Source organism: Pristis pectinata, chromosome 13 (genome assembly GCF_009764475.1).
Source record: "Pristis pectinata isolate sPriPec2 chromosome 13, sPriPec2.1.pri, whole genome shotgun sequence".
Lineage (NCBI taxonomy): Eukaryota > Metazoa > Chordata > Chondrichthyes > Rhinopristiformes > Pristidae > Pristis > Pristis pectinata.
In genome coordinates this window covers 44,224,410-44,249,700 of record NC_067417.1, presented here as the reverse complement: position 1 = coordinate 44,249,700, position 25,291 = coordinate 44,224,410, and the positions used below count along the sequence as shown (strand labels likewise).

Sequence of the window (25,291 nt, the reverse complement as noted above, 5' to 3'; positions counted from 1 at the left end):
TATTATTTAATTATGGTTTTAACTATTAGAGGCAACTGTAGGAATTTGAGTTACAGATCAATGTTGTATAGTTGGACAGCAATGCAATACACTTTTTATGTTCCGATGTCCCAGTCACTTTGTTTTCTGTATATTTTTAAAATACTTGAATAGAATCTCTTTAAATTCATTATTACCACAAACTGTTGGTAAATCTTAATGGAAAAGGAAAGCATTTTAAAAATGAAATGTAAGTTTTGCCTCAATTTTGTTTGACATGCAACCATCTTAATGTTTCAAGAAAAAGAAGCTTTTCCTGTTTCTTTCAATTGCACTAGATGTTAACAAGGGATAATTATATCATTTCAACTTTTGAGTTCAGAAACTGTATAGCCCACCCACTGAGCTGTTGCCCTGTTAACAAAATCTGCCATAGCTCGATATTCCATTATTATGGACAATTAATTTTCTTACAAGTGCATCCTACATAGCTTTATGTTTAAAAATAGTTGTGGGCATGGTGTCAAGTTGGTTTGCTATGAGAAGAGAGAGCATGTTTATTCAGCTGTGTCACCAGCTAAAGAGGTGATAATTAAAGTTTAAGCTCTGATCTGTTAACAAATAAGAGTTGGGAGTAGGCATGTTTTGTACTTTTCCCACATCCTTTTTGTATCCAAAGATTTGGCAAACACTCTTCAAAAGTAAAGTCCTGCAGATGTTGGAATCTGAACAGAAGCAGAAAACACTGTATTTGTAGGGCAGTTTCTTTGGCAAGAGCAACAGTTAATGTTTCAGTTTAATGACCTTTCTGACCAGGAAATGTTGGAGGTAAAATGAGCTTTAAGGGGCAAAGGAATTGGGGTCTGTAATATTGTGGAAGGAAAAAGGCAAAGAACATAAGGGGATATGGAGCTGGGTGGAGGAGGAATAAAGGCATTAATGCCTAACAAACTAGTTGTGGAGGAGGTACAAGTAGGAAATATCTGAAATTGCAAGAAGGAAGTCTGATTAAAAGATGAGCGGCAAAGACTAGAATTGCTGATTTAGTTTTTCTGAAATTGTTGAACTGCAGGTTTGGATGGCAATAATGTGCCTGGTTGGACTGTGAGATGGTTCCTTTGAGCTTGCATTGGAACACTGGTCAGATCAGGCACAGGGTGACTGAAAGCACAGGCAATGAGAAGCTTTTTTGAGCCTGATCAGAAGTGTTCTGTAGTCACTATTCAGCATTTAGTCTCTCTGCTCTTGAGGAAACCACATTGTGAGCAGCAAATGCATTTTAGTGTATTGAAAGAATTGCAGATAAATTGCTGTTTCATCCAGAAAGTCTTTGGGGCTTAGCATGGTGGAAATGAATTGGATAAAGGGACAGATGTGGCATCTTCTAGTGATCTAAAAGTACCAGGAGAAGGAGAGTAGACATGGGTGGGGAAGGTAAGAGTAAAACGGTGTCTTGGGTCTCTTTAGAAAGCTGAGAGGGAAGGTGACAGCAGATGAAGGATCAACTGTCAGATGTAAAGGTTGATGTTTTGGAAAACATTGCCAATCCTATCCTTGTTCTGGTTAGAAGGGTGAGATCAGAAATGCAGAAAATGGAATATATACAGCTAAGTGTCTTGTCAGTTTACAGTGGAGGAGAATCCACTTTTGAGGGAACAGGAAAGTTTACTTGAAGCACTGGTGTGGAGGGTGTTATTATTACATAAGATGGAGAAACTGGAGAATGGAATGGAGTCTGTTACAAGAAGCAATGTTGTGAGAAGACATGGAGTCCACAGGATCATGAGAAAACTTGCATTATCATCATACAGCACAGTAACAACTCTTCAGCCCACCACGTCCATGCCAACCAAGTAACTATCTATACTAAACAAAAACAAAATGCTGGAAGTACTCAGTAGGCCAGGCCTCACCTGCGGGAAGAGAAGCAGAGTCTGTGCCCCATATGTTCCACTTAGTGCCTTTGTTAATGTACAAGGCTGAGACCCAAGCACTAATTCTTATGGCATCCCACTTGGATACAGTCTGCCAACCCAATAAAGGCCTGTCCTTTCAGCAATATGCAGTGAATACCAATAAATTACTTCTGGTCCCAAGAGCCTTGACTTTATGTAAATTCTTATGGCAATTTTATTGTCTGTTTGTAAATCCAAGTTTTCTCTCTCTCGCTAATTAGCTGTGAAAAGCAAGTGGAAAATATTGATTGGTTCTGCTGATGCGGTTCCAACATCAATCCACCTTTGCACCGCTTGGCTATATTTAAGAGCACAGAGTTTAGAAATCTGACCATATGTGGGCAAGTATGTGGTTTATCTGTATAGAAGAACTTGCATGAAAAAAGATGAGAAAAATGATTAAGCATCTTATAACAATGTGAAAATGTTATTCTTTCTCAGGCGGTATGCAAATAGAAGCCAGAATGAAGCAGACAGTTTATCTAATGGTGACACGTCGTCTGGATCATCATCGAACAGCATTTCTCTTTCTTTACGACAACAAGCCTCGGCAGTTGCAGCCGAAAGAAGACGTCTCCAGCAGTGGCAGGACTCTGGTTTTGATGATGCAAGACTGAGAACCCGGAATCTGGACACTTCCTGAATTGCTTGTTTGGCTCTGCTTTTGCTTGCAGCAGTAAGAGCAGAACGAGCAGCATCCCAAACCACTCGGCAAAGTCATGCCATTGAGCTGGAACGTTGTACTATCACACATACTGTTGCTGCACAAAAGGAGCCAGCATTAACAGTATTTGGGGTGGGAAGTGGCATGGATGATTTTTTTTATATATACAGCTTTTGTGGAAACAGTAAACGGCTTTATACCTGCAAAAGAAAAACTTAATAGCTGCAAGTGTCTGGAAGCTACTTTTAAACTCGAAGGAAATATATGCAGTCTACAGGTTTGCTCTGTTGGACTGTGAAAGGCTGTCTAGTTCCGTGAACTCACTGGGCAGTGCAAGATAGTTCCTTGGGGCCTAATCAGCAAAGCTGATGTGTAGTGATGTTTGACGGCAATGTTGATCATCTTGTTTTTTCCATTATTCAAGAAACAGAACAATTTTACACATTTTTCACCAGCCCCTCATCCCTCCCTTTTCTGCAGATCATATTATTGCCGTTGCTACTTCAGTGGCTTCCTTGTCCATATGGAACAAGAGTTTTAATACTATTAGGTTTTATTTGAATCTTTAACTGTCCTGTTTCAAATTGCTCCATTTAACCTGAACTGTAATGCTATCATTCATTAATTCCAAGTAGTCCATGTTGGGTGTACTATTTGTATGATCTGATTAGTTTCAGCTTGTGTCATTGGCATTGGATTGGTTTGATATTTTACTGCCTGATGGGTTGCTACTTTTTTTGGAAATGTAGTGTGGAGATTTGAAATGGTGTGATGGAAAGTTACAAAGTGACATTCCATATTCCCTTAAGAGTTTAAGCCAAAAATGTTTTAATAGGCTTGAACATTTTCAATCCCACTTTCCAAAACTTGTTACCTGAAACACACGCAACACACCTCCCTCTGTAACCAAATGTCTTCTCGTAGTTTGTCATGGAAATTTAAGAACTGTATCTAATATACAAGTAGCATGTGAAGGAACTTGAGAGCCTGTATTCTGCCCTTTCAGGATATATCTGGTGTTCAGAAAATTTGGCTATGATTTTTCTCAGAAATCTCCTTCATATAGCTCTAAAACTTTTTGAGGTGGTTTAGATATGTTTATCCAGCTCTATGGTGTTTTATGCATGATCTATATTGCTGATCATGTAACAACTTTGATGAACATTATTTTAAAGTATTGCATGTTCACTATTGCATTTAGTATAATCTCTGGAATTGGCCACATGTAAATTAAAGATTTATTTAATATTCTGTTCCCCAGTTTTGAACATGTGCTGATTTTTCACAACTTTATGCAATATTTCAAGTAATTGATACTGACCTAAATTATACTGAGTATTTCAGTGTAGACACGTGGTAAGTAACTATACTGAAAAACTTGAAAGAATACTTGTTGGTTCCTGCTTTGACTAATGTTTGGATGTTTTACAACAATCACAGCTGCAGCTACAAATGAGTTTTGGCACAGCATTATTTTTCCAGAAATCTTTTTGGGAAGAGAAAATAAAAGCATAAATCCCAGTATTCTGTTTCTGTTCTTTGTAATTGAAATAACATTCTAGAAAATTAGTTCAACAACCAATATTACATAGAATTTGAAATTGATTCTATTTTTTCTCCATGAGCACTCAAAGGAACAGTGTTCTGACTTTTTCAGATTCTGCACATGACAATGGTTAGGCAGGAATGCAACTGCTCACTGGTGATATCTTTTCATTAGCTTTGTAGATAAGTTTTGGGAGGGAATGAGATCTTCAAATGTCAGTGCAATGTGAGCATGTTGTTACTTTGTTACTTGCTGAATTCAACTGATGTAAATTGTGGTAGGAACACTTTAATGTGCACTTATAAAGGAAGAATCTTTTAGAACCTTATTGTACCAAACTCTGAGGAATGAGTGAATGTGTAGGACTTTGCAAAATGCCTTGTTGTGATGCTTTACTTTGAGAGGACTTCAACTTATAATTTGTTTTGCATATTAAGCACTATTACCACATTTTCATTTTTTACAATTATTTAAATAAAATGCAGTTTTTGATTTGCCCAAAATGAATATTGTCAGAATCCTTTTTGCCTTTGGTGTGTTTCTGGAGCTTTTGCAAACAAACTTTCAGCAGGGATTTGTTAATCATGTACAGTCATCCTCAAACTCTAACCTGCAGTTGAACCATTGTTAGCGCATTAACTTAAAGCCACAAATAAATACTTCTGTAATGCAGTTCAATACCTATTGTGAAAGATTTTTGATTGGGACATTTGCATTCCTGATCTAATGATGGGAATTTGCTCAGAACCCTGCAATGATTTACCATGATACTTGGTCCTGAAGTGGAAGATGTTAATAGTAAGGAATGTTGAAAAGAAGGAATCCTGTTTCTAACTAAGATGTACCATCCTGGATCCCAGGAGAGTACTGAATTGTGTGCCCTTGAGCAAGAGGTGCTACAGTTGGATTTTGTGAACTGAGGCTGGAAAGGGACATCAGCCACGTACCAACATTTAGGAAGTTCTCTTGGAAATGCATTGGTAAATTGAGTGCTAAGTTGGACTTGGCTGTGATGCACACAGCTCTTTAATAGTTTTCTAATGATCACTACTGGTTCAAAATATGTGTAAATATCATTGGAGAATACTGGAGTTGAGCACTATTTGTGGAAGGAGATGTGTCTAACATTTAAGTATCAATATATTTGCTCTTCTGCTTGAAGTATTGTAACTTGGAAGATATTAGAAGTCCTTGAGGAGCTATCTTTTCAAGAAAGGGGAGTCGATGAGGATTTGGGAGAAAAATTGGCAAGTGAAATTAATGCAGATAAAAGCAAAGTTCTCTTTATGTTGGTGTTTTAACAGCAACTTCAACACTCCATACTGAACAAATGACTTACCACTAATTGTCCTGTACACCAAAGTGGAATGATCAATGAATGTTGATTTTGCTTCCTGTACTTTTTTTAAAAAAAGATTCTTCTAGCCACTGCCCCCATAATCCCACCATCATACCTACTTTACTTTCTCCCTTCATTTGAACTTTCTCTCTGTTGCCTTCCTAGTTTATATATTCAATGCAGAAGTTTTTTTTCATGCATTATAGCATAGTTTCCTTATCTACCCAGCAGATTAATTGTAACATGCAGTATGAGGATCCCTCTGACCAATACTGTGCTTTGGGGTTGTATGTGGAGTTCCTTCAATGCAGCTGAATTTCCAGTTTTCCGTACTATTGTGGGCTGCAGAAAATTGCCAGGCTGACGAGATTTTCATACTACGTTCCGCCAAAGCATCATTCAAAATCTGGGATTTTGCAGCAGCAAACTTATTTTTGCAATGTTTTTTAAATTGGTGAAATATTGACATGGAATTTGCTGATTGGGACGTGCAACTACTACCGCTCAGATTTTCCCCCTTGCCCCACTTTTAGTCTGGATTTGGGTCAAACCTGCTGGCCATGTGTCCTGGACCCAGTCAGTGAGATCCTGTGCAACTTAATCTGGTCACAGGCAGACCAGAACAAGCTCTGCACACAATACAGCCACAGCTTCAGTTTTGCTATATGTTAAAGTGCAAAGCTTTTGGAATAATTAAAACTAAAGAAATATTAAAACCTTAAGGTATGAAAAGTTTTTAACTTCAGATTTTCAATTTCGAGGGAATCTCCTTGCTGCCACAAAATCTCTATTGACATGAATAGAATTATGTGTTAAGTCTTTAATTGCAGGAGAGATGAATTATGGATTTGCCAAAACTGCACACTATGTTAGCAAGACCATATCCGAATTGGTCTTGGTATTTAAGGTGTGAATTGAAGGCAATTCCGAAAAGGTTTGCTGGGTTGAGTCATGACAATGAAGAAATCATCTTGAGGGGAAGGTTGTGCAAAATGGATGTATTGTTTAGAACGAGGTGATCCTGTGGAAATGTATGCAACTAGCTCCTTGACAAAGTAGCTGCTGAGAAGATGTTTGATACGTTTCATGGGGTATCAAACAAGGGAGAAAAGTTCCAGGGGAAAAAAAAAAGGAGCTATCCAAATAAGACTGAGCTGCAATTCCACCTTGGAGTATTGCATCTTTTTTAATTCTCCTGACTAACAAGCTGTGCAGGTAGTCATTGCATATATATACAAAGCTGGAGGAATAAGGACAGAATTTTGTACTGTAGGTGAGTTGTGTTATGAAGAACAGATGAGATGGGAGCTGAAGCCAAGATCTGATTCGCCATGATATTTTGTTGAAGCAGGTTTGAAGTTCTCTGTGGCCTATTGATGTTAATTTCCTTTACATTTTTGGAACTTAGTTATAAATTCCAGAACTTGAGGTTTGTACTTGGCTACTGAACATTTACTAGAATTTACCGGAAATGATTGGGCCTGATTTAAAAAGTGCCATTCTGTGTGGAAACTGAAGGGGAAAGTGAAGGTAGAGGCCAGTGGGAGATTGGGCCTAAAATTTGGCACTCATTTAAAGCCGGCAAGCCCAATTTCAATCTCTTTGAACATGTTAGAGAAAAATAATTGGATAACGTACACTTTAAAGAAAAACTATAACCAGTTGAACAATTTTATTATTCATCTATTTTAAGCTTTCATTCTACAAAATAACTATCCATAATACTCCTTGTTTTCATTTGTTATAAACATTGTAAAAATAATTGATCATGTTACTGTACACCTTACCAAAAAATAGATGACTCTAAGTAATATTTGCTTTGTTATTTACTAAAAGGTTGTTCACTTCACACAGGACTCCTTTAGTGGCAGTTTAATATCTTCCAGAAGGTTTGCCCATGAGTGCACCACACCCGCCAGGCGGCCAACACGGCTCTGCCAGTGCTTATGGCACCTCTCAATTACTCAAAATACTCACTGCCCTCCACATTCAGGGCAGTGGGAAGAGGGGGAGAAACTTCCCTTTCGGAACAAAGCGTCTTCAAATGAAGCATTTTCCAGATACTGTCGAGATATTGGACGGTGACCATTTTGAACGGTCACTTTGAGCCCGACTCCAGTCAGTGTACCAGCTGGTAACGGGAATGAAGTCCCGCCCTCCATCAACATGCGTGGTGCCTGGCTGATGTCATCGGGTAGCAACGGAGGGACGCTGCGAGGGGGCGGCCCGACAGACAACCCGAGGCCTCAACGGGCGGGAAGGCCGGGGACACAAACGGAGGCCGAGGTGAACACACGGGCGGGACGCAAACTGGGGGAGAAGCCGGGCCTGTGCACCTCGAGTCCCGATTACTGAGCGGGGTGCGACTCCCCGCCACCGGTATGGACGGCGTTGGCTGGGCTGGTCCGAGGGACGCGCTGCTTGGGATCCCGGGCAGGGGAGTCTGCAGGCCCGCAGGGGAGTGGGAATGTGTGAATAGACGTGATGGGATGTCGCTGCTACCTGTTACTGACGAGTTTCACACTTGGAAGCTGCTTTGGTGGGCATCAATTTCCCTGGTGCCCAGTGGCCCCCGTGTTTACAATATAACGACAGTATTCGACAATTTTATTTTGTACAAAGATGTCTCTATTACTATAGGGAAAGCAAAACAAAAACCGTGGGTGCTGTAGAGAGAGTAAATATTTCAGGTCAATGACCTTTCATTAGCACCGTGACCTGTGCTCCTGAACCTGGTAATGGTATTTTGCAAATTATGTTCGTAGCAGGCAGTGTTTCGGTAAATTAGTACAGTATCGTCCTGGATTTTGCTGAGTGGAGATTTTCACTTTTAATTGCTGAGTCAGATTCCCTAGTACCCCGCATTTACCTGGATTCAATTTACAAGACCAAATTTACCGCCTTAAGTATCGTGGGCCCAATCAATAAGGTGCTGTGTAGTGCCAGGGCCTGTGCCATCAAACCAGATTACATGGGTAGGCCAAAACAAAATTTGCCCAGAAAACCTGCAAAATCCTTGTGACAGTCTATAAATCCACACCTTCAGCTTTGTGGTCTGTCAAAGATCTCCTGCTATTAAAAGGTCATCAGTTGGAAATGTTAACGCTGTTTCTATCTCCGAACAGCTATTTCCAGCATAGTCTCTCTTATAATTCTTTTTGTTATATATTGATTTCATCTTAATCCTTAATATTCATCTTAACTTTATTACTAATTCCTGTTATATATTTTAAGCTAAGTCACTTGTTATTTTGTTATTCGTGTAACTAGTAATAATATAATCACAAAATATATAAAGGATCTATCGATTGTTACACTTCTACAATGAATGCATCCAGTCTAATAAATTCCATTATGTTCTCAATGCAACATCTAATAGTATCTGCTTGTAAAACAGATGTTCAATAAATACCTGAATAGTAACTTGCAATTTTGATGCCACTAAATGAGCAACCATGGTGATTCTGCTACTTTTTGGTGTGAATCCATCTTTCTTTGCATTAATTCCTAATTCTGAATTTATAGCTTGTGATTTACATTTTCTGATACCATACCTACACTCCCCCCCCATAAGGTTTTTTTTTCTTGCATGTCTTTTGAATATGTTCGTAGTGATGATCATTTATGTTTCCCATTGATAGCTCTAGGTGAGAACCATGCTTGTTCCAGTGTTCAGCCTCAAGTTAAACCACAGAATTAACCCTCGAATGGTGACTGTGGGAAAATATGATGGTATACACCCCTGTCTGACTGCTGCAACGCAGGCTGGAAAGGTACTGCTTAAATTATTGTTGCTATATGAGGAAGTATAATAATCAGTGGGGATACTGAATGAGGGTCTATAACTGTCAATATACTGATCTAGGGACTGTAGCTTTGTTTATGGAGATTGTCTGGCAAAAAGGGTAGGCGATGCTGCAGTGATATCGTCACTGGATTAATAACCTGGATCCCTGCGGTCATGGGTTCAAATCCCATCACGGCAAATAGTGATAAATTTGAGTTCGAATTTTGGAATTAAAAGCTTTAACAATGACCATGAAAACCATAGTCAATTGTTAAAAAGACCCATCTATCATCTTTACCTGGTCTGGCCCAGGCATGATCCCAGACCCATAGCACTGTAGTTGACTCTTAACTGCCCTCTGAAATGGCAGAGCAAGCTATTCAGTTGTTCTAAGCCATTAGAAAGCCACAAAGAAACAAAACCAGGTGGATCACCCTGAATTGACCAAGGCATCAGAAACGACAATGGCGAAAACTGCCCTGTCAACCTTGTCCACATGCCATCCTGACTTGGAAATACGTCCTATTCTTTCACTGTCACTGGGTCAAAATCCAGGAACTTCCTCCCTGACAGCATCGTGGGTATACCCACACCACAAGGACTGCAGCGGTTGGTTCAAGAAGGCAGCTCACCACTGTTTTCTCAAGGGCAAATTTGGGATGGGTAATTAAATGCTGGCTCAGCCTGCAAATATTAATTAAAAACGACAGCACAAAGTTCATGCAGGACTTTAAATGATCAGTACTGGGTGAGGGATGAGAGCTGTTCTTGAGGACTGTAGCCATGGGTTTGAGCACTGAAGGAAGTCCTGAAACTGTCAGCAGCAAAACAGAATGAAGAACTATAATTAGTAGGAATGGCATCATGAATACTTTTAACTAGCATCCAGAAGTTGTAATTATGTAGATTCTTTAATGTTGAAAAATAAAGGTCCAGGACCCTTCACAGTGACGTAAGGAAATGTATGCATGACAAGCCAAAGGAGAAGATACTGGTACTGAGATCAGTTTTAAAGTTTGGGAAAGGGTTTAAAGCTGAAAAAGGAAGAGGATTTAATAAGGAAATGGCAGCATGGGCTGTAATCCCAGCTCAAGAATAACCATATTTTGGCAGCAGACAGCATCCTAAGGTTCATGGTAAGGAGTTTCAGTCACAAATTCACAGTCTCATCCTCCATGCTCCAGAAGTGGAGGAAACACCAGATGATGTTGGAGATGCTGTGACTGCAATATCCTCGAGAAAGGAGGCAAGGTCAGCTGTGGTAATTACAGAGGGGTCTGCCACAGGGTATGTCATTACTGGAGTCGTCCTCAACTGCTCCTCCCAGTGGCTGAAGACCGGCTCCCTAAATTACAGTGTGAATTCCATCCATCTGGAGGTGCAGTGGACATAACCTTCACCTTCTCACAACTCCAAGAAATTGTAGATAGCAGCTCAAACGTGGCCTTTTAACCTCACTGATGTCTTTGGCTCATGGTTGATGAGAGACTCTGGAACACCTTCCTCAAGTTTGGCTGCCCACAGAAATTAACCTCTATTTTGCATTTGCTCCAAGATAGCACACAAGTCATGATGCCCACCAGTAGGTCGGCAACAGAACCGATCTCAGGGAAGTCCAGTGTCAAACAAGGCTACATCACTGCCCAACACTTCTCAATTTTTGTTACTGTAATGTTGAAATTCACCTCCAAGAAAATTCCTGTGGGAATGAAGTTAATCTTCAGAAATAATGAGGAACTGTTCTACATATGGTGACTGCACTCCAGAACAAAGGTATCCTGATCCTCACTAGTTAAGCCGCAGTATGCAGTCGATACTTGCATTTGTGCATGCTCAGGGGCCAAATCCAAGGATTCATCAACTTGTTCACCAAAGCATATAGTAGGCTGGGCCTTGCACTCAACATCAGCAAGACCAAGGCCCTCTACTGACCTTCTCCTACTGCTTTACACTGTCATCAACAACTAAGGTTCACATCAAGACTGGAAAATGTGGACCACTTTCCATATCATGGCAGCCAAAACTCAGCAAAAGCAATCATCGCACCTGAATGCATCCTGTGACTGAGGAAAGTTGGAGATCAAGGCCTCAGACCTGGTACAAAACTCCTGAACTACCTGTAATAGGCATCTCAAGGCACTGGGAAAATGCCACCAAAGGTGTCACAGCAAAATCCTTCAAATTCACTGAAAGATAAAGGAATGAACTTTAGCATCCTCTCCCAGACCAACATACCCAGGATTAAGGCCTTAGTCAGTGTTAGTCACTGGCCGTATTATTCACATGCCTGACTCCTGAGACAGACACTACTCCAAGTTCTGTCATTAGAGGAGGTTATCGGGCAGACAGAAAAAGATTCAAGGAGGTGCTCAAAGCTTCCTTGAAGTGCAATATCCCCATTGACTCTTAGGAACTTTAACCCAAGACTGCTCAAAGTGGAGAGGCCTTTGCGATGTTACTGAGCACCTAGGCCATGGATAAGCTTAGAAGGAGCGCGTCACCTCTACCCACCTACCCATCCACCCACCTCATCATCCACTTCCTGCACCATGAATGGAAAAGTCTACAGGTCCAACGTTAGCCTTATTACCCACCTCAAAACGCACAAAACTGGAGTTAAAGCAAGTCATCCCTGACCGCAAAAAACTGCTAAAGAAGAAGGAGCACCCACAAGGCTGAGTATTAAGTAAATAGCATGTTTCAGAATATGGTCACCCAGCAGTTTAAAGAACTATAGACAGATAGGAAATGGAGGATTGTTAGATAGGTCAGGAGGATGAGATAGGTAGCACAGGAATCATTCTCTCCAACTGGCAAACATTGGTGAATATTGCAAAAGGCAATTAATTCCTGGGGAGCGAAAGCCAAGTACGATGGCTCGTCTGTATTGGCTGGGGGCACAGAGGACGGGAGGGCCACAATGATAAGGAATGTAATAGTTGGGGGATGGGGGAAGTAGGTATTTTTGCAGCCAGGGACATGATTCCTGAATGGTATGTTGTCATCTTTATGCCAGTGTCAAGGTTATCAATGAGCAGCTGCACAACATTTTGAAAGGAGGGGAACAGCCGAAGGTTGTGGTCTACATTTTATCAGTGACGTAGGTAGAGAGAAGAATGAGATCTAGCAGGCTGATTGCAGAGAGCGACAGGTGATATTTAAAGCCAGGAAGCTCAGAGGACCTTTGGATTATCACCATATCATGTATCAATGAGTGCAGAAATAGTACAGTGCAAATGGAAGCATAGCTAAAGGGATGGTGTAGTGGTTTGGGGGAAGGTAAAACGACACATACCTGATAGTTTGTAACTCTGGCCTGGACTAAAATGTTTGCAGAGACTGTTGCTAGTACTGTTGGGATGTATGTAAGTATGTTGGTGGAGGGAACTTAATGGGAGTTTTGGAAGGAGGAGAAAGCAAAATTGAATGTGGAAAGTAGGGCTTAAGTAAATGAATTTGAAAGGTAGAGGAAATAGGTTTGCCTGATATTAATTGTTTATACTTTTAAATGCAAGGTGTCTAGAAAATAACGGATTTGAATTTGGAGCATGGAGATGTGGAAATCTGGTGGTGCTACCATTACTCAACCTAGGGTACAGATAGGCAAGAATGGCAGGTCACCATCTCTAATTACAGGGTCTTTGTGCAGGATAGAGAAGAGGGTGAAAAAAGTCAGGGGGGCAGCAATATTGAACAGTTTTGAGAAGGGATACTATGCTAGAATGATCAGCAAATGAGGATGTACAGGTTTAACTGAGGAAGACAAAAGAGCAACCATATTGCTGAAAGTATAATGCAAGTCCCCAAACTGAGGTGGCAGGAAAATAAATCCGTAGGCAGGTTTTGTGCTGGCAAAAATACAAGAGAGTAATAAAAGAGGATTTCATCCACACTAATATTAACTGAGAAGAACATAAAAGCTGCAGAATTCTTGAAAGGCATTCAAGAGACTAAAATCTGTATGTGGCAAGCTAAACGAATTTAGGAGGGCCCAGTGATGGTAGTTACTTGTTTTACTTTAGGGAATGTAGAAAGGGTGGCAGTGGGAGAGCATTCTTAACTGAGTTATTACTATTCATTTAGATTTAACATAGTTATGGAAGAGGACAAAATAAATCGGAATTAAGTATCTTAAAGTTGGGCAAGGCAAATTTTACCAGGTTGACATATGATACAGCAAAAGTTGATTGGAAATTGCTATTTGAAGATAAATTGAGTATGGGAGCAATGGGAGAAATTTCTAGGAAGAGGTGGTGAGAGTTCAGACTCCAAATAAAAGTGTGAACTTCTTAATCTAGACCCCCATGGATGTCAAGGAACATGCAGAGCAGAATAAGGCAAAACAGGAAATGGAGAAGGTGCAAGGGTGAAATTAAAAAGAAAAGTAGGAAGGCAAAGAGAGAGCATGAAAAATTCTTGAGTTTTTTCTTAAGAATATAAATGGCAGGAGGATAATAAAGATCCTGTAAGAGACTAAAATATTATTCAATGATGATTGCAAAATGTTCACAACATTTCAGAAATAAAGCGTTCTTGCTTATCTAGCAAGGTCTAGATAATATTCAGGGATGAGTATGATGTCAATGTTATTTGTCACATCAACAAGTGCCAGACAATGACCGTCAATAAAAGAGAGTCCAACCAACACCCCTGACATTCAATGGCATTGCATTGCCATTAATATCCTGGGGGACACCATTGACCAGAAACCTAAAAAGTACATTAATACAAGAGCAAGTTGGAGGCTTGGGATCTTGTGACAAGTGGCTTACCTGACACCCCAAAGCCTTTCCACTATCTGCCAGGGGTGTAATAGAATACTCCCACTTGCCTGCATGAGTGCAGCTCAAGCAGCATTTAAGAAGCTGGATTCTATCCAGATCAAAGCAACCTGCTTGATTCACACTCTATCCATCGCGTTGCACACTAGTTCCCAACATCAGTGGTACACTGTAGCAGTCTTGTATATCATCTGCAAAAATTTCCTGCATTTAAATGCCTGGGCTACTTTCACAGCAACTCTGAAACGTATAACATTTACCATTTAGAATGACAAAAACAGGAAGTGCATTGAAGTCTATATGTTTCCCTCCAAGTAACATCACATGCTGGCTTAGGAGTGTATTTCTGTAGCCTTATTGTCACAGGGTCTAAACCATGAAACTCTATACACAACAGCACCATGCGAGTACCTTCACCAGAAGGATTCCAGGGCCCATTCCTCTAAACTTCTTGGCTTCCTAACACTAATCATGTATTCATCTCATTTCCCCTTTCAAATACATTCTCTCTCACTTCTCTGGATTAATCTTATTTTCACATTGTGACAATCTAATCAGTCCATTGATACCTTCCTGGAGTTAAGAACTTTCTCCCTCGTTATCATTACCCTTGTTACTTCCTCATAAAGTTACATTTTTAGTCAGACAATTTTATATGTTTCAATGAGATCAGTTCTCGTGCTTCTAATCTCTTGAGAGTATAGAGCCCCAGATAGCTCTTCTTTCTTCATAGGAATAACATACTTATGAAATTTAAAGTGCAACATAAGTTCACTAGCTTCATTCCTTGGATATCCTAAGGTGGAGAGACCATACCTGTGCACAGTATTCTTTGTTGTTACTGGAGCCCTATATTGTTAGAGCAAACATCTTTGCTTTTGCACTTAAGTCATCTTGCAGTAAAGGCCAACATGGTATTTGCCTATCCAATAGCTTTCTGTATCTAGATGTTAATGGCAACTGATACATGTTCAAGAACATCTAGGTCCCTTCACATGCCAACACCTTTAAATCATCATTTTAAAAATGCTCCACCTCTATTTTTCCACGTTGTATTCCATCTGGATTGTTCTCACCCATTCACTTAGCCTTTCTATCCCCAAAACCAGACAGCATTTGCTTTAAAGCTTCCACTACTGTTTAGCTTTATCTCATCGGCAAAATTAGATACATTACATTTGGTTCCCTGATCCAAATCATTTATATAGATTTTGAATAGCTGGGGTCACAGCACTAATGCCCACAGTACCCCAGTAGACAGCCTCCTAACCTGAATTTCCAACTTATATTTACCAACAGATCACCTTTCTCTCTTACAATGTGGTCCTGTCAGTCTAATTTATCTTTTTAAGTCATGGAACTACTACAGCAATATATATTGAAAGCATTCATCCTCTAGAGATAGTGGAATTCCCCAAAAATTGTTTAATGCTTTTGGCTCCTGTTTAATCATAAATCAACTATTCTAGACATTGTTGCCCTTAATAAATCATCTGTTATCATGTTGCTGACCACAATATCTTTGTAGAATCGTGAAGTGGTTCTTATTTGAGTATTTAACATTAAGTCTTAACTGGAATTATGATTTTGGTTCCATTGGTAACGGCAATTGTATGAGAGAGATTCACGTGCAATTCAACTGCAATTCACGTGCAGTTATGCAGTAGTTTTTAGGGGTAAATGTGAAAAATATTTCAGAGCCAAATGTGCACAGTTCCATTTTTACTATAAAAAGAAATCATTATATGTAATATGCTAAAGTGACAATAATGGAAAAGGTAGAATTAAGGGTTCGAGAATGTGTCAGCACCACCAGGAAGGGGACGTGAAAGCAGTGATTAGTTCAGAAGTGTCAGAGTCAGAGTGTATTGTCATATGCACAAGTACATGTGTGCATAGATGCAATGAAAAACTTACTTGCAGCAGCATCACAGGCACATAGCATCATATAAGCAGCATTCCCAAGAAAAACGTACATTAAACATAAACTATACACAATTTTTACAGTAAGAACAGAACAAAAAAAGTCCATTTTAGTGCAAAGTGGTCACAGTGTTGCTAAACTGTAGTGATTCAGGTTGTGCTGGTTGGTTCAAGAACCTGGTTGAAGGGAAGTAGCTGTTCCTGGACCTGGTGGTGTGGGACTTCAGGCTTCTGTACCCCTGCCCAATGGTAGCTGCGAAAAGATGGCATAGCCCAGATGGTGGGGATCTTTGATAATGGATGTTGCCTTCTTGAGGCAGCGCCTCCTGAGGATACGACTGATGGTGGGGAGGGATGTGCCCATGATGTACTTGGCAGAGTCCACTACTCTCTGCAGCTTCTTACTTTCCTGCACATTCGAATTGCCATACCAGACCATGATGCAACCAGTCAGGAGACTTTCTACAGTACATCTGGAGAAGTTTGTTAGTGTTCGATGACAAGCCGAACCTCCTTTACCTCCTAAGAAAGTAAAGACGCTAGTGCGCTTTCCTGATGGTTGCATCTATCTGCTGGGCCCAGGACAGGTCATCTGATATGTTAATGCATAGGAATTTAAAGATGCTAACTCTCTCCACTGCCGATCCCCCAATGAAGACTGATGCATGTTCACCCTCCTTCCCCTTCCTGAAGTCAACAATCAGCTCTTTAGTTTTGCTGACATTGAGCGAGAGGTTGTGTTTGCGGCACCACTGAACCAGGTGACCTATCTCAGTGTGGTAAACTGAGTCGTTGCCACCTGTGATTCGTCCAACAACAGTAGTGTCATCGGTGAATTTGAAGATGGCATTGGAGCTTTGCTTAGTCGCAGTTGTCTGTATAGTCTGACAGCATACATCTGTTTCTACTGTGACATTAGTGATATCTTACTACTATCCTACATTTCATAAGAGGATTAATTTCTTCTGATTTAAGCATTTGATTCACTGTAATTAATAACTGATGTTGATATGTTTTCTTTAGGTCTTTATCCACAACCCCCATATCCGTAGCCAGCGTGTTGTAGCCAACCATTTTTTGCAAGGTGGCCTGGATTCCGACACCTACCTCCTGAATATAAACCAGAATGTCAGCTGTCTAACTGCAGGAATACTTAATCCCACACTTGGCCATGACACATTGCTTGTAGGCACACAGACTAACCTACTGGCCTATGATGTACATAACAACTCTGATGTTTTCTATAGGGAGGTAAGATCTCAATTCATCACTTGAAGTCTGAGGGGCCATTTGTTGAGGGCTTTGGAACATACCAAAATATTTTACAGTCAATTATTTTGAAATGTCTTCAATGCTGTAATGTAGGAGATGCTATAGTCATTTTGTGCACAGCAAGCTCCCACAAGTACCAACCTTATAATGACTAGATAATTTGTTTTTCTTAGAAATTTTGATTGATGGCTAAATCAAAGCTTTGCATCATACTGTTGTCTGATTCCAAGCTTTGTGTGCTCATTGAAAATTCATGCCACAAATTGTTGTTTTTTTAATTGATGAATTTGGTGCTTCTCCCTGCCAATGTTGTACAATGAGCTTGTTATCTAATTAACTTTCAAAAATGGTTCTCACTGCTAGTGGTGCTAATTTTATTTACTCCTCCATTATTCAGAATAAAATGCTATAGTATTTTGTGATGAATGACAAATATATTTTTCATTTAAGAACTCCTCTTCTTGCTCCTTTCTCTCTGTGAGAACCTGAATTCAACTTTTGCTCTCCCCTCTCACTACTTTGAGTTTTATTCATCCTTCTTGGCCGTTGATTGACCGTGCACTTTTCTGATGCTGTCACGGAAAATTGGCAGGCATATCTCGGGATACTTGCTACGGCATCCAAAACCCAAAAAGCCACTGCTATTGCATTTCTTAATAAACCTGCACAGCTGCAACATTGGTTGCATGTCCTTTAATCTTAATTCTGTTAATTTCTCTTCATTGCTTAGTTCTGGCTGTCCTTTAGATAATTAACAAAAAATGTTTTGGCTTCTCATTACTGGATTCCAGTAACAGCTTTGTCCTTGATGGTATCTCTCTCATTTTTTTAAGGTGACTGGCACCTTATTTGTCACGGCCCTACTGCTTCCTTATCTGTCACTGCCCTAACTATTATAATGATACTTTATTCATAATTTACTACTATTTCCATTGTAAATTCATCAGTGGCTTTCATATCCCTAAGGAAAGTATCTCCCACTTTTAAACCTGAACATTTTTTTTCACGATGAATTTGCAAATTATCTTTCAAACTTAAGTTATCCATCATCAAGGAGCTTCTGATATAAATTCCATTCTCCAGCAGATCACTTGTCTTTGGCATTTACAATCGCCAATGAAATGCCTTGAATCATCTCATCTTCAATGGGATTATTGGTATTTGTTTATTATTGTCGCTTGTACTGAGGTGATAAACTTGTCTTGCATACCGATCATACAGGTCAATTCATTACACAGTGCAGTTACATTGAGTTAGTACAGAGTGCATTGATGTAGTACAGGTAAAAACAATAACAGTACAGAGTAAAGTGTCACAGATTACATTAATGAAAGACAAACTCTTCATACCTCTTGATAGTCTTCAATTAGTTTTATGATTTTGCTCTTTATTTTACTTCATCTTGGAGCCATTGTAAAACTTAAGTGAGAAACAAGCAGAAACATTTCTATTGTTCGTTTGAATCTGCACATAAGGATGGTTCTGAATGGAGGTCGATCATCTCAGGCTCAGGCTGTCACTGCAGAAATTTCTCAGTCAGTGTCTTAGATCCAAAAACTTCAGCTGCTTATTCAATGACCTTCCCCTTCATGATAAAGTTAGAAGTATCAATATTCACTGATTGGTTGCACAATGTTCATGCATATTTGCAGTTCCTCAAAAAATGAACCAGCCCATGGCTGTGTGCAGCAAAACCCAAACAGCATTTAGGCAACCCCTCATCAGTGGTGGGTAATATTCAGGACATACCAGGCAATATTCAGCTCCAGCAATAGGAAGTCCAATCACTTGTCTAGGACACATAACCATATTAACAGCACCAAGTCCCCCAAGATCAGCATCCTGGGGGGACCATTGTTGAACAATCTGACAAATATTGTGGCCACAAGAGCAGGTTAGAGCTGGGGAGTGGGTGACTTGCCTCCTTTCTCCCCAAAGCCTTTCCTCCATCTAGAGTGGGATGAAAACGTTCTACGTGGCTGGATAAGTACAACTCCAACAGCATTCATGGAGCTCGACACCAGGCAAAGCAACCTGCTTGATTTACACTCACTCGCCACATTAAATATCTACTCCCTCCATCACTAGTGCACTGCAGCTGCAGTGTGTACAGTCAGCAGCAACCTACCAAAACTGCTTCAACAACATCTCTATAGCCCGTGAATTCTCTCACTTCAAAGATGCATGGGAACCCCACCACCTGTATGTTGCTTTCCAACTCACACAGTGACGTGACCCGGAACTATAATGCTGTTCCTTCATCAATACCATAGGTTTAAATACTGGAATGCTGTACCCAACAGCACTTAGGGTGTACCTTCTCCGAAAGAACTACAGAATTTCAAGGTTGGTCACCACACCTGCCCAAGGATAGTTAGGAATGGGCAGTAAATACTGCCTCTGCCAGCAATGGGCACATACTGTAAATGGGTAAAGAAAGGGACATTGACATTATCTAGCATATTCTCTTCCAACCTCAGATGGATTCTTCTTATCTTCCATGTTGGTAGCTTTGTATCCCAATATGTGGCAAAGGCATCTTTGTAAAATGCAAGTCCGTCAAAGACAAAAATATTCCTTTCTTTTCTGGAAGAATTGCTTCCAGACACTCCCAACACTGTGGACAAAATACAAAACTATTATTTGGTTTCTGTCACTCCAAGCTCCTCACTTTTACCATTGTGAATGTTGTGTTTATTTTTTGTCATATCATTTTGCTTAACTGCCCTTTGTTTTTCCTTTTTTACCTTCTTGTAAGCTCCAAATATTTGCAGGTTCCTCCTTTTCAATGTTGAGGTTGGGATTTCTGTCTTACTTTGGAACTAAGATCTGTCTTTTAGTCATTCTTACTCTCACAATCTGACCTCTTTCAAAACTCAAGCTTACTGATATAGCCAGTGGTAATTTACCTTTTAATTTTTTCAAACTGAATAAATTTACCACTTCTGGCTTAAGCCTATTGGATTGTGGCTCTTTGTAGCTCGTTTTGGGGATACGTTTCTCCAACTAAAGAAAAGAGGGTTTCTTACTCTGTGCATTAGATTGGAATCCATTGTATATTGATGAAACAAATGTGATAATCCAGTAAACCACTTAAACCTTCTACAATATAATGGACTTAGTCCATTGTTGTTTAAAATACCTGATTCATGCAAGATGATCTCCAATTTTATGCACAATGCTCCAAATATAGAAAATTCTGTAGAGGCAGATTTAGAAGTTCAAGTACTTTAATGTTAAAACTTCAGATTATCCCAATGTAGAAGAACTCGTTGAATAACTAAAGAAGTTAATTTTACTGACTGTTCCTATAATATCTCAATGCTTGGGAAGGTGGTATCACTATACAGGTATCGGCAAGTTGCCCATTATTTTGTTTCATTCAGAAACTGCTGGTGTGTGGAGAGATGTTCTGTAAAAGGAATTTTTTTCCCCATACGTAAAGTTGTGAAGCCTGACGTGGCAAAATAAGTGTAAGGAATTGTTGAAGTTATGTTTTTGAAAGGCCTGTGAAGAAATTCTGATTTGCAATTTCTCTTTTTGTAGGTGGCAGATGGAGCCAATGCAGTAGTTCTGGGGCAGCTGGGGGACATACCCTCTCCCCTGGCAATTATTGGAGGGAACTGCACACTCCAAGGTTTCGATCAGGAAGGAAATGACCTCTTCTGGACGGTATGGAAATAGGACTGTGCCAGGACTGAGTCCCAGGTTTTGGTAGGAGGAGATATAGGGTGGTACTACGTGGTGCAAAATGTGGAAGCAATACTAAATAGAACAAAGAACCAGTATTCTTTTTTCATATTTACATCCACATCAATGGGACACACCAGCAAAGAGAGCTTCCTCTTCAGTAGTTTGCAGAGTGACAAGATAAAAAAAAAAGTGTTTTGGATATTTTTGCCAGAATTTTGCCAGTCTTGAGCATTTTACTCTGTGAGGCATGTAGGGAAAGAGACAAAATTAAACAGCAAATTACCTGGGTATATTCAGCATTAGCTATGGAACAGCTTTAGTAGAAGTCTGACAGCCTATTCCTGTGGTTTCTCCACAAAGAAAAGTGTCTTTTCAACATCATTATTGTACCCCCCTCTACCGCTTCCTCGTGCAGCTTGCTCCATATACCCACCACCCTCTGTGCGAAAAAGTTTCCCCTCAGGTCCCTTTTGAATGTTTCCCTCCCTCACCCTAAATCTATGTCCTCAAGTTTCTGTCTCTCCTTCCCTGGGAAAAAGACTTCACCATCCACCTTATCTATGCCCCTCGTGATCTATATACCTTTTATAAGGTCACCCCTTAGCCTCCTATGCTCCAGGGGAAAAAGTCCCAGCTATCCAGCCTCTCCTTGTATCTCAAGCCCTCCAATCCTGGTAGCATCCTTGTGTATCTTTTCTGCACCCTTTCCAGCTTAATGACATCCTTCCAATAGTTGGGCAACCAGAACTGAGCACAGTACTCTGTGTGATCTCATGTGATGTCCTAACTTCTTGTACTCAATGCTCTGACCGAAGAAGGCAAGTGTGCCAAGCACCTGTCTCGCCACCCTGCCGACCTGTGTCATCACTTTCAGGGAACTATGTACCTGTACCCCTCAGTCTTTCTGTTTAACAACACTCTCCAGGGTCCTACCATTTACTGTGCAAGTCCTGGCCTGCTTTAATGTACCAAAATGCAAAATCTCACACTTGTTCAAGATTCCATCTTCCATTCCTTGGCCCACTTCCCCAGTTCATCTTGATCTCATTTACCCTAATCTAATAAGGTAAGTAAGTAGATTAGTCCATTGAATATAACTTACAGTCAGGACTGTTGATCCAGTTGTTGCAGTGGTGTGATAGGGATAGAATCCTAAGTTGGAGAGATTCAACTGTGGCATCGTAGGAAAGAGTGGTGGAGATTTTTAAGGTTTTCTGAGGCTAGGCACTCATCCATTATAGAGCCCAACTGAAATGGAATTGGGAGATTGGCAAAGAAATGAAGACTATTTGGACTCATGGTCTTTGGATAAAAGTTGGGAGGGTGGGGCATTGGAGAGAAGAATGTTTGGAAATTAAAGTGCTAGAAAATAAATCGATCATCTTATAATCAATTGAATTTTCTTCAGGAGATTTAAGATGTATCCATTTTTCGTTATCCTTTGTGAAGCAGGAAGATTTCTTGCACTTGAGTTGGTGAGATAAAAGCAGTGGAAAAATCTTTGTAGAGAAGTAAATGGATTGACATGCAAAAAATATTTGGTTCTATTCCACTTCAGGAAGCAGGCATGATTTAATCCTTCATGGAGAATCAAGCTTGGTTCCTTAACAGATCCTAAAATTAACTGACAGACAAGTGGGTGTACTTTTCAAATAAAAGCACTGATGTGAAGCTTTATAGCCAAATGAAATATGTGTAATTAATTTGAGTAAATTTTTTGCTCTCTGTGCCAAAGAGCATTACTGTGCTTTTACAACCATTATTGACTGAGTTTTTTTTCCTGTTGAAGGTTGAGCAAGTGTTTTGCATTACTGCAGTTTAGTGATTAACTTTGCACATCTCCATCCTTAAATGTCTAGTGTTGTTTATTGCCTGAATACATTGGTTTTAATTTTTTTAAAAAGCACAAAGTCAATGAAAATGTTGAAATGTAAGTAGCAACATAGTACTTCCTCTAGAGGTGATGGTGCAAATTGTTTGCTTCCAGGTGTAGTTATAAGAGATTCATGGAATGGACACCAGAGTATTGTGCTTGGCATGGGAATGTTTTCATAAAGTGAATCCTGCACTCATATGTTTGCATTGAAAAATACTAAATTTGCTTCAAAATTTGTTTAGCTCTCAACCAGATTTGGGCTAACAAAATCAAGCAGTTGATGTTCTGTGACAAAATTACCCTCCCTTTGAAGATCATCTTGACAAACAAAAAAAACCCTAACTGTTCTTTTCTCTACCAATAACCACTTTTTATCAACTCACCCACCTATGATCTCTCCACCATGACTCTGATAATGTGTACATGCTGATGGATTGGCTTGGCACTTATGTTGAAACATTTCAACCTTCCACTGCCTCCTTTTTGTTTGCAATGATTCAGCCTATTCCTTCCTGCACAAAAATCAGGAAAACAGCTTTGTTGATGTTCCATCAGCTCCTTGGAGTTATTAAATATATTCCCTCAATTAAGAATATCTAAATGGCTTATGGTGTGTCGCAGATTTGAAGACGTGGGAATTGAGAAGATGATGAAAGGTAAAGCTGCTTGATATATTTAGGTGAAAAATTCCAAGGCTGAATATGGTAAACTGAGAGAAGTGAGAGGAAAAAGATGAGCCTAGAAAATGATATAAAAGGGAATCAAAAATCTTCTATGGGCATGTATATAGTAAGCAAGGAGAAGAGGAGAGGCGGAGCTGATTAGGGATGAAGAGATGATCCCTGCATAGAGGCAGAGGCATAGTTTGACTACTAATCTGTATTGGACTTTGCCAAGGAAGGGGGTACTGTTGTGTTCTCAGAAGAAGGGAGGTATAAAGTTAATTGATATGGAGGTGGTACCACAAAGGCTGGCAATATTTAAAGTCGTTCACTCACCTGGTCTGGATGGGTCCATCCTTTGTGTTGGAGGTTGCAGAAGGAATTGTTGATATTTTCCAGTCCTCCCTGGATACAAGGGAGGAGTCAGACAACTCAAAAATGGCAAATGGAATAATGTTGTTTAAAAAGGAGTGCATGGAGATGCCAGGAAACTACAGAACAGTTAGTTTAATCTCAGTCGTGGGGTAGCTTTTAGAAACAATGATCAGGGAGAACATTAACAGGCGCTTGGAGAAGTTTGAGTTGATAGACTCTACGTGGAATTGTGCAAGGCAACTCTCGTTTAACTACCCTGATTGATTTTTTAAATATATGAACAGAGAAGATTGTTGATGGGAATGTGGTAGATGTTGCATACGTGGACTAATAAAGTCCCACTGGTAAGACTCGTTAGCAAAATTGATGCCTATCAAATTAAAGACCAATGAACAGCATGGATAGGAAATTGGCTTAAAGGCAGAGAATAGTGGAAAAGTTAATTTTCAGGTTGGAAGATAATGGTGGTATTTCCCAGGAGCCATTGTTAGGACTTTTTTTATGTACGTTGACGATAGACGTGAGTGTAGAAATGAGAGAAGCTATGTCAAATGAAAATCAAAAAATTGCAGATGCTGGAATTCTGAAACAGAAACAGAAAACGCTGGAAACACTCAGCAGGGCAGGCAGCAAAAGTCCTTAATATTAAACATTAGCTCTGTTTCTCTTTGCTACTTGACCTGCTGAGTATTTCCACCATTTTCTGTTGAAGTGTTGAACCTTTATAAAACATTGGTTTGGCCCCAGCTGGAGTATTGCATCCAATTGTCGTCATCCCACTGTTGAAAGGATGCGCAAGTCTTAGAGAAGTTCTAAAAAGATTAACTGTAATTAACTGTAAAGATTAACAGGGCTGAGGGAATTTACTGTAAAATTAGACTGGAGAAGCTGCAGTTGCTTCCATGCAGAAAAAAATATTGAGAGAAAATTTGATAGAGTTGTACAAGGTTATGTCTGGTTTGGGTAAGGAGTAGATAGAAGCTGTTTCCGTTAGCTGTTAGTTCATAGGAGAGGTGGCACAGATTTAAAATTTTAGGCAAAAGTTACAAGTTAAATTTGGATCTGGAATTCATTGCTTATGGGGCAGTGGAAGTAAAATCAATTGCCTTCAAACATAAATTTAAACTGGGAATGGGACTGACTGCAGTGCTCTGCTAAGAATTGGCACTGACTTGATGACCCATTTGGGCTCCTTCAGTGCCATAACGATTCTGAATTATGAGTCCCTTTCTGCATATTATGAAGTGTACCGTCCTTTCCTAATGTTGTTGGAACATAGAACATAGAAAAGTACAGCATGGAACAGGCCCTTTGGCCCACAATATTGTGCCAATCTGATTAAATTAGTAATCAAATGCCCAACTAAACTAATCCCTTCCACTTGAATATCCATATCCTTACATTTCCCACACATTCATGTACCTATCTAAGAGCGTCTT

The 25,291-nt window shown here is 39.9% G+C and overlaps 2 protein-coding genes across 4 annotated transcripts in view; both read left to right on the top strand.

The window, feature by feature from the left end:
- Positions 1-4,647, top strand: part of amfra (autocrine motility factor receptor a) — a 48,004-nt gene extending 43,357 nt beyond the window's left edge. Inside the window, exon 14 of the mRNA XM_052028109.1 lies at positions 2,376-4,647. Within this exon, the coding sequence (XP_051884069.1) occupies positions 2,376-2,577 (202 nt within the window). The 3' untranslated portion in view covers positions 2,578-4,647. The remainder of the gene's footprint in view (positions 1-2,375) is intronic.
- A 2,810-nt stretch (positions 4,648-7,457) lies between these two features.
- bbs2 (Bardet-Biedl syndrome 2) overlaps positions 7,458-25,291 on the top strand; it is a 52,984-nt gene continuing 35,150 nt past the window's right edge. Inside the window, exons 1-4 of one of the 3 annotated variants that reach the window (XM_052027979.1) lie at positions 7,458-7,769; positions 9,125-9,256; positions 16,998-17,225; positions 20,793-20,918. In XM_052027979.1, coding sequence (XP_051883939.1) covers positions 9,140-9,256; positions 16,998-17,225; positions 20,793-20,918 — 471 coding nt within the window. In that variant the 5' untranslated portion in view covers positions 7,458-7,769; positions 9,125-9,139. Of the gene's footprint in view, positions 7,863-7,905; positions 8,023-9,124; positions 9,257-16,997; positions 17,226-20,792; positions 20,919-25,291 lie in introns of those variants that run through there. The other 2 variants (XM_052027978.1, XM_052027980.1) reach the window with 2 other exon arrangements.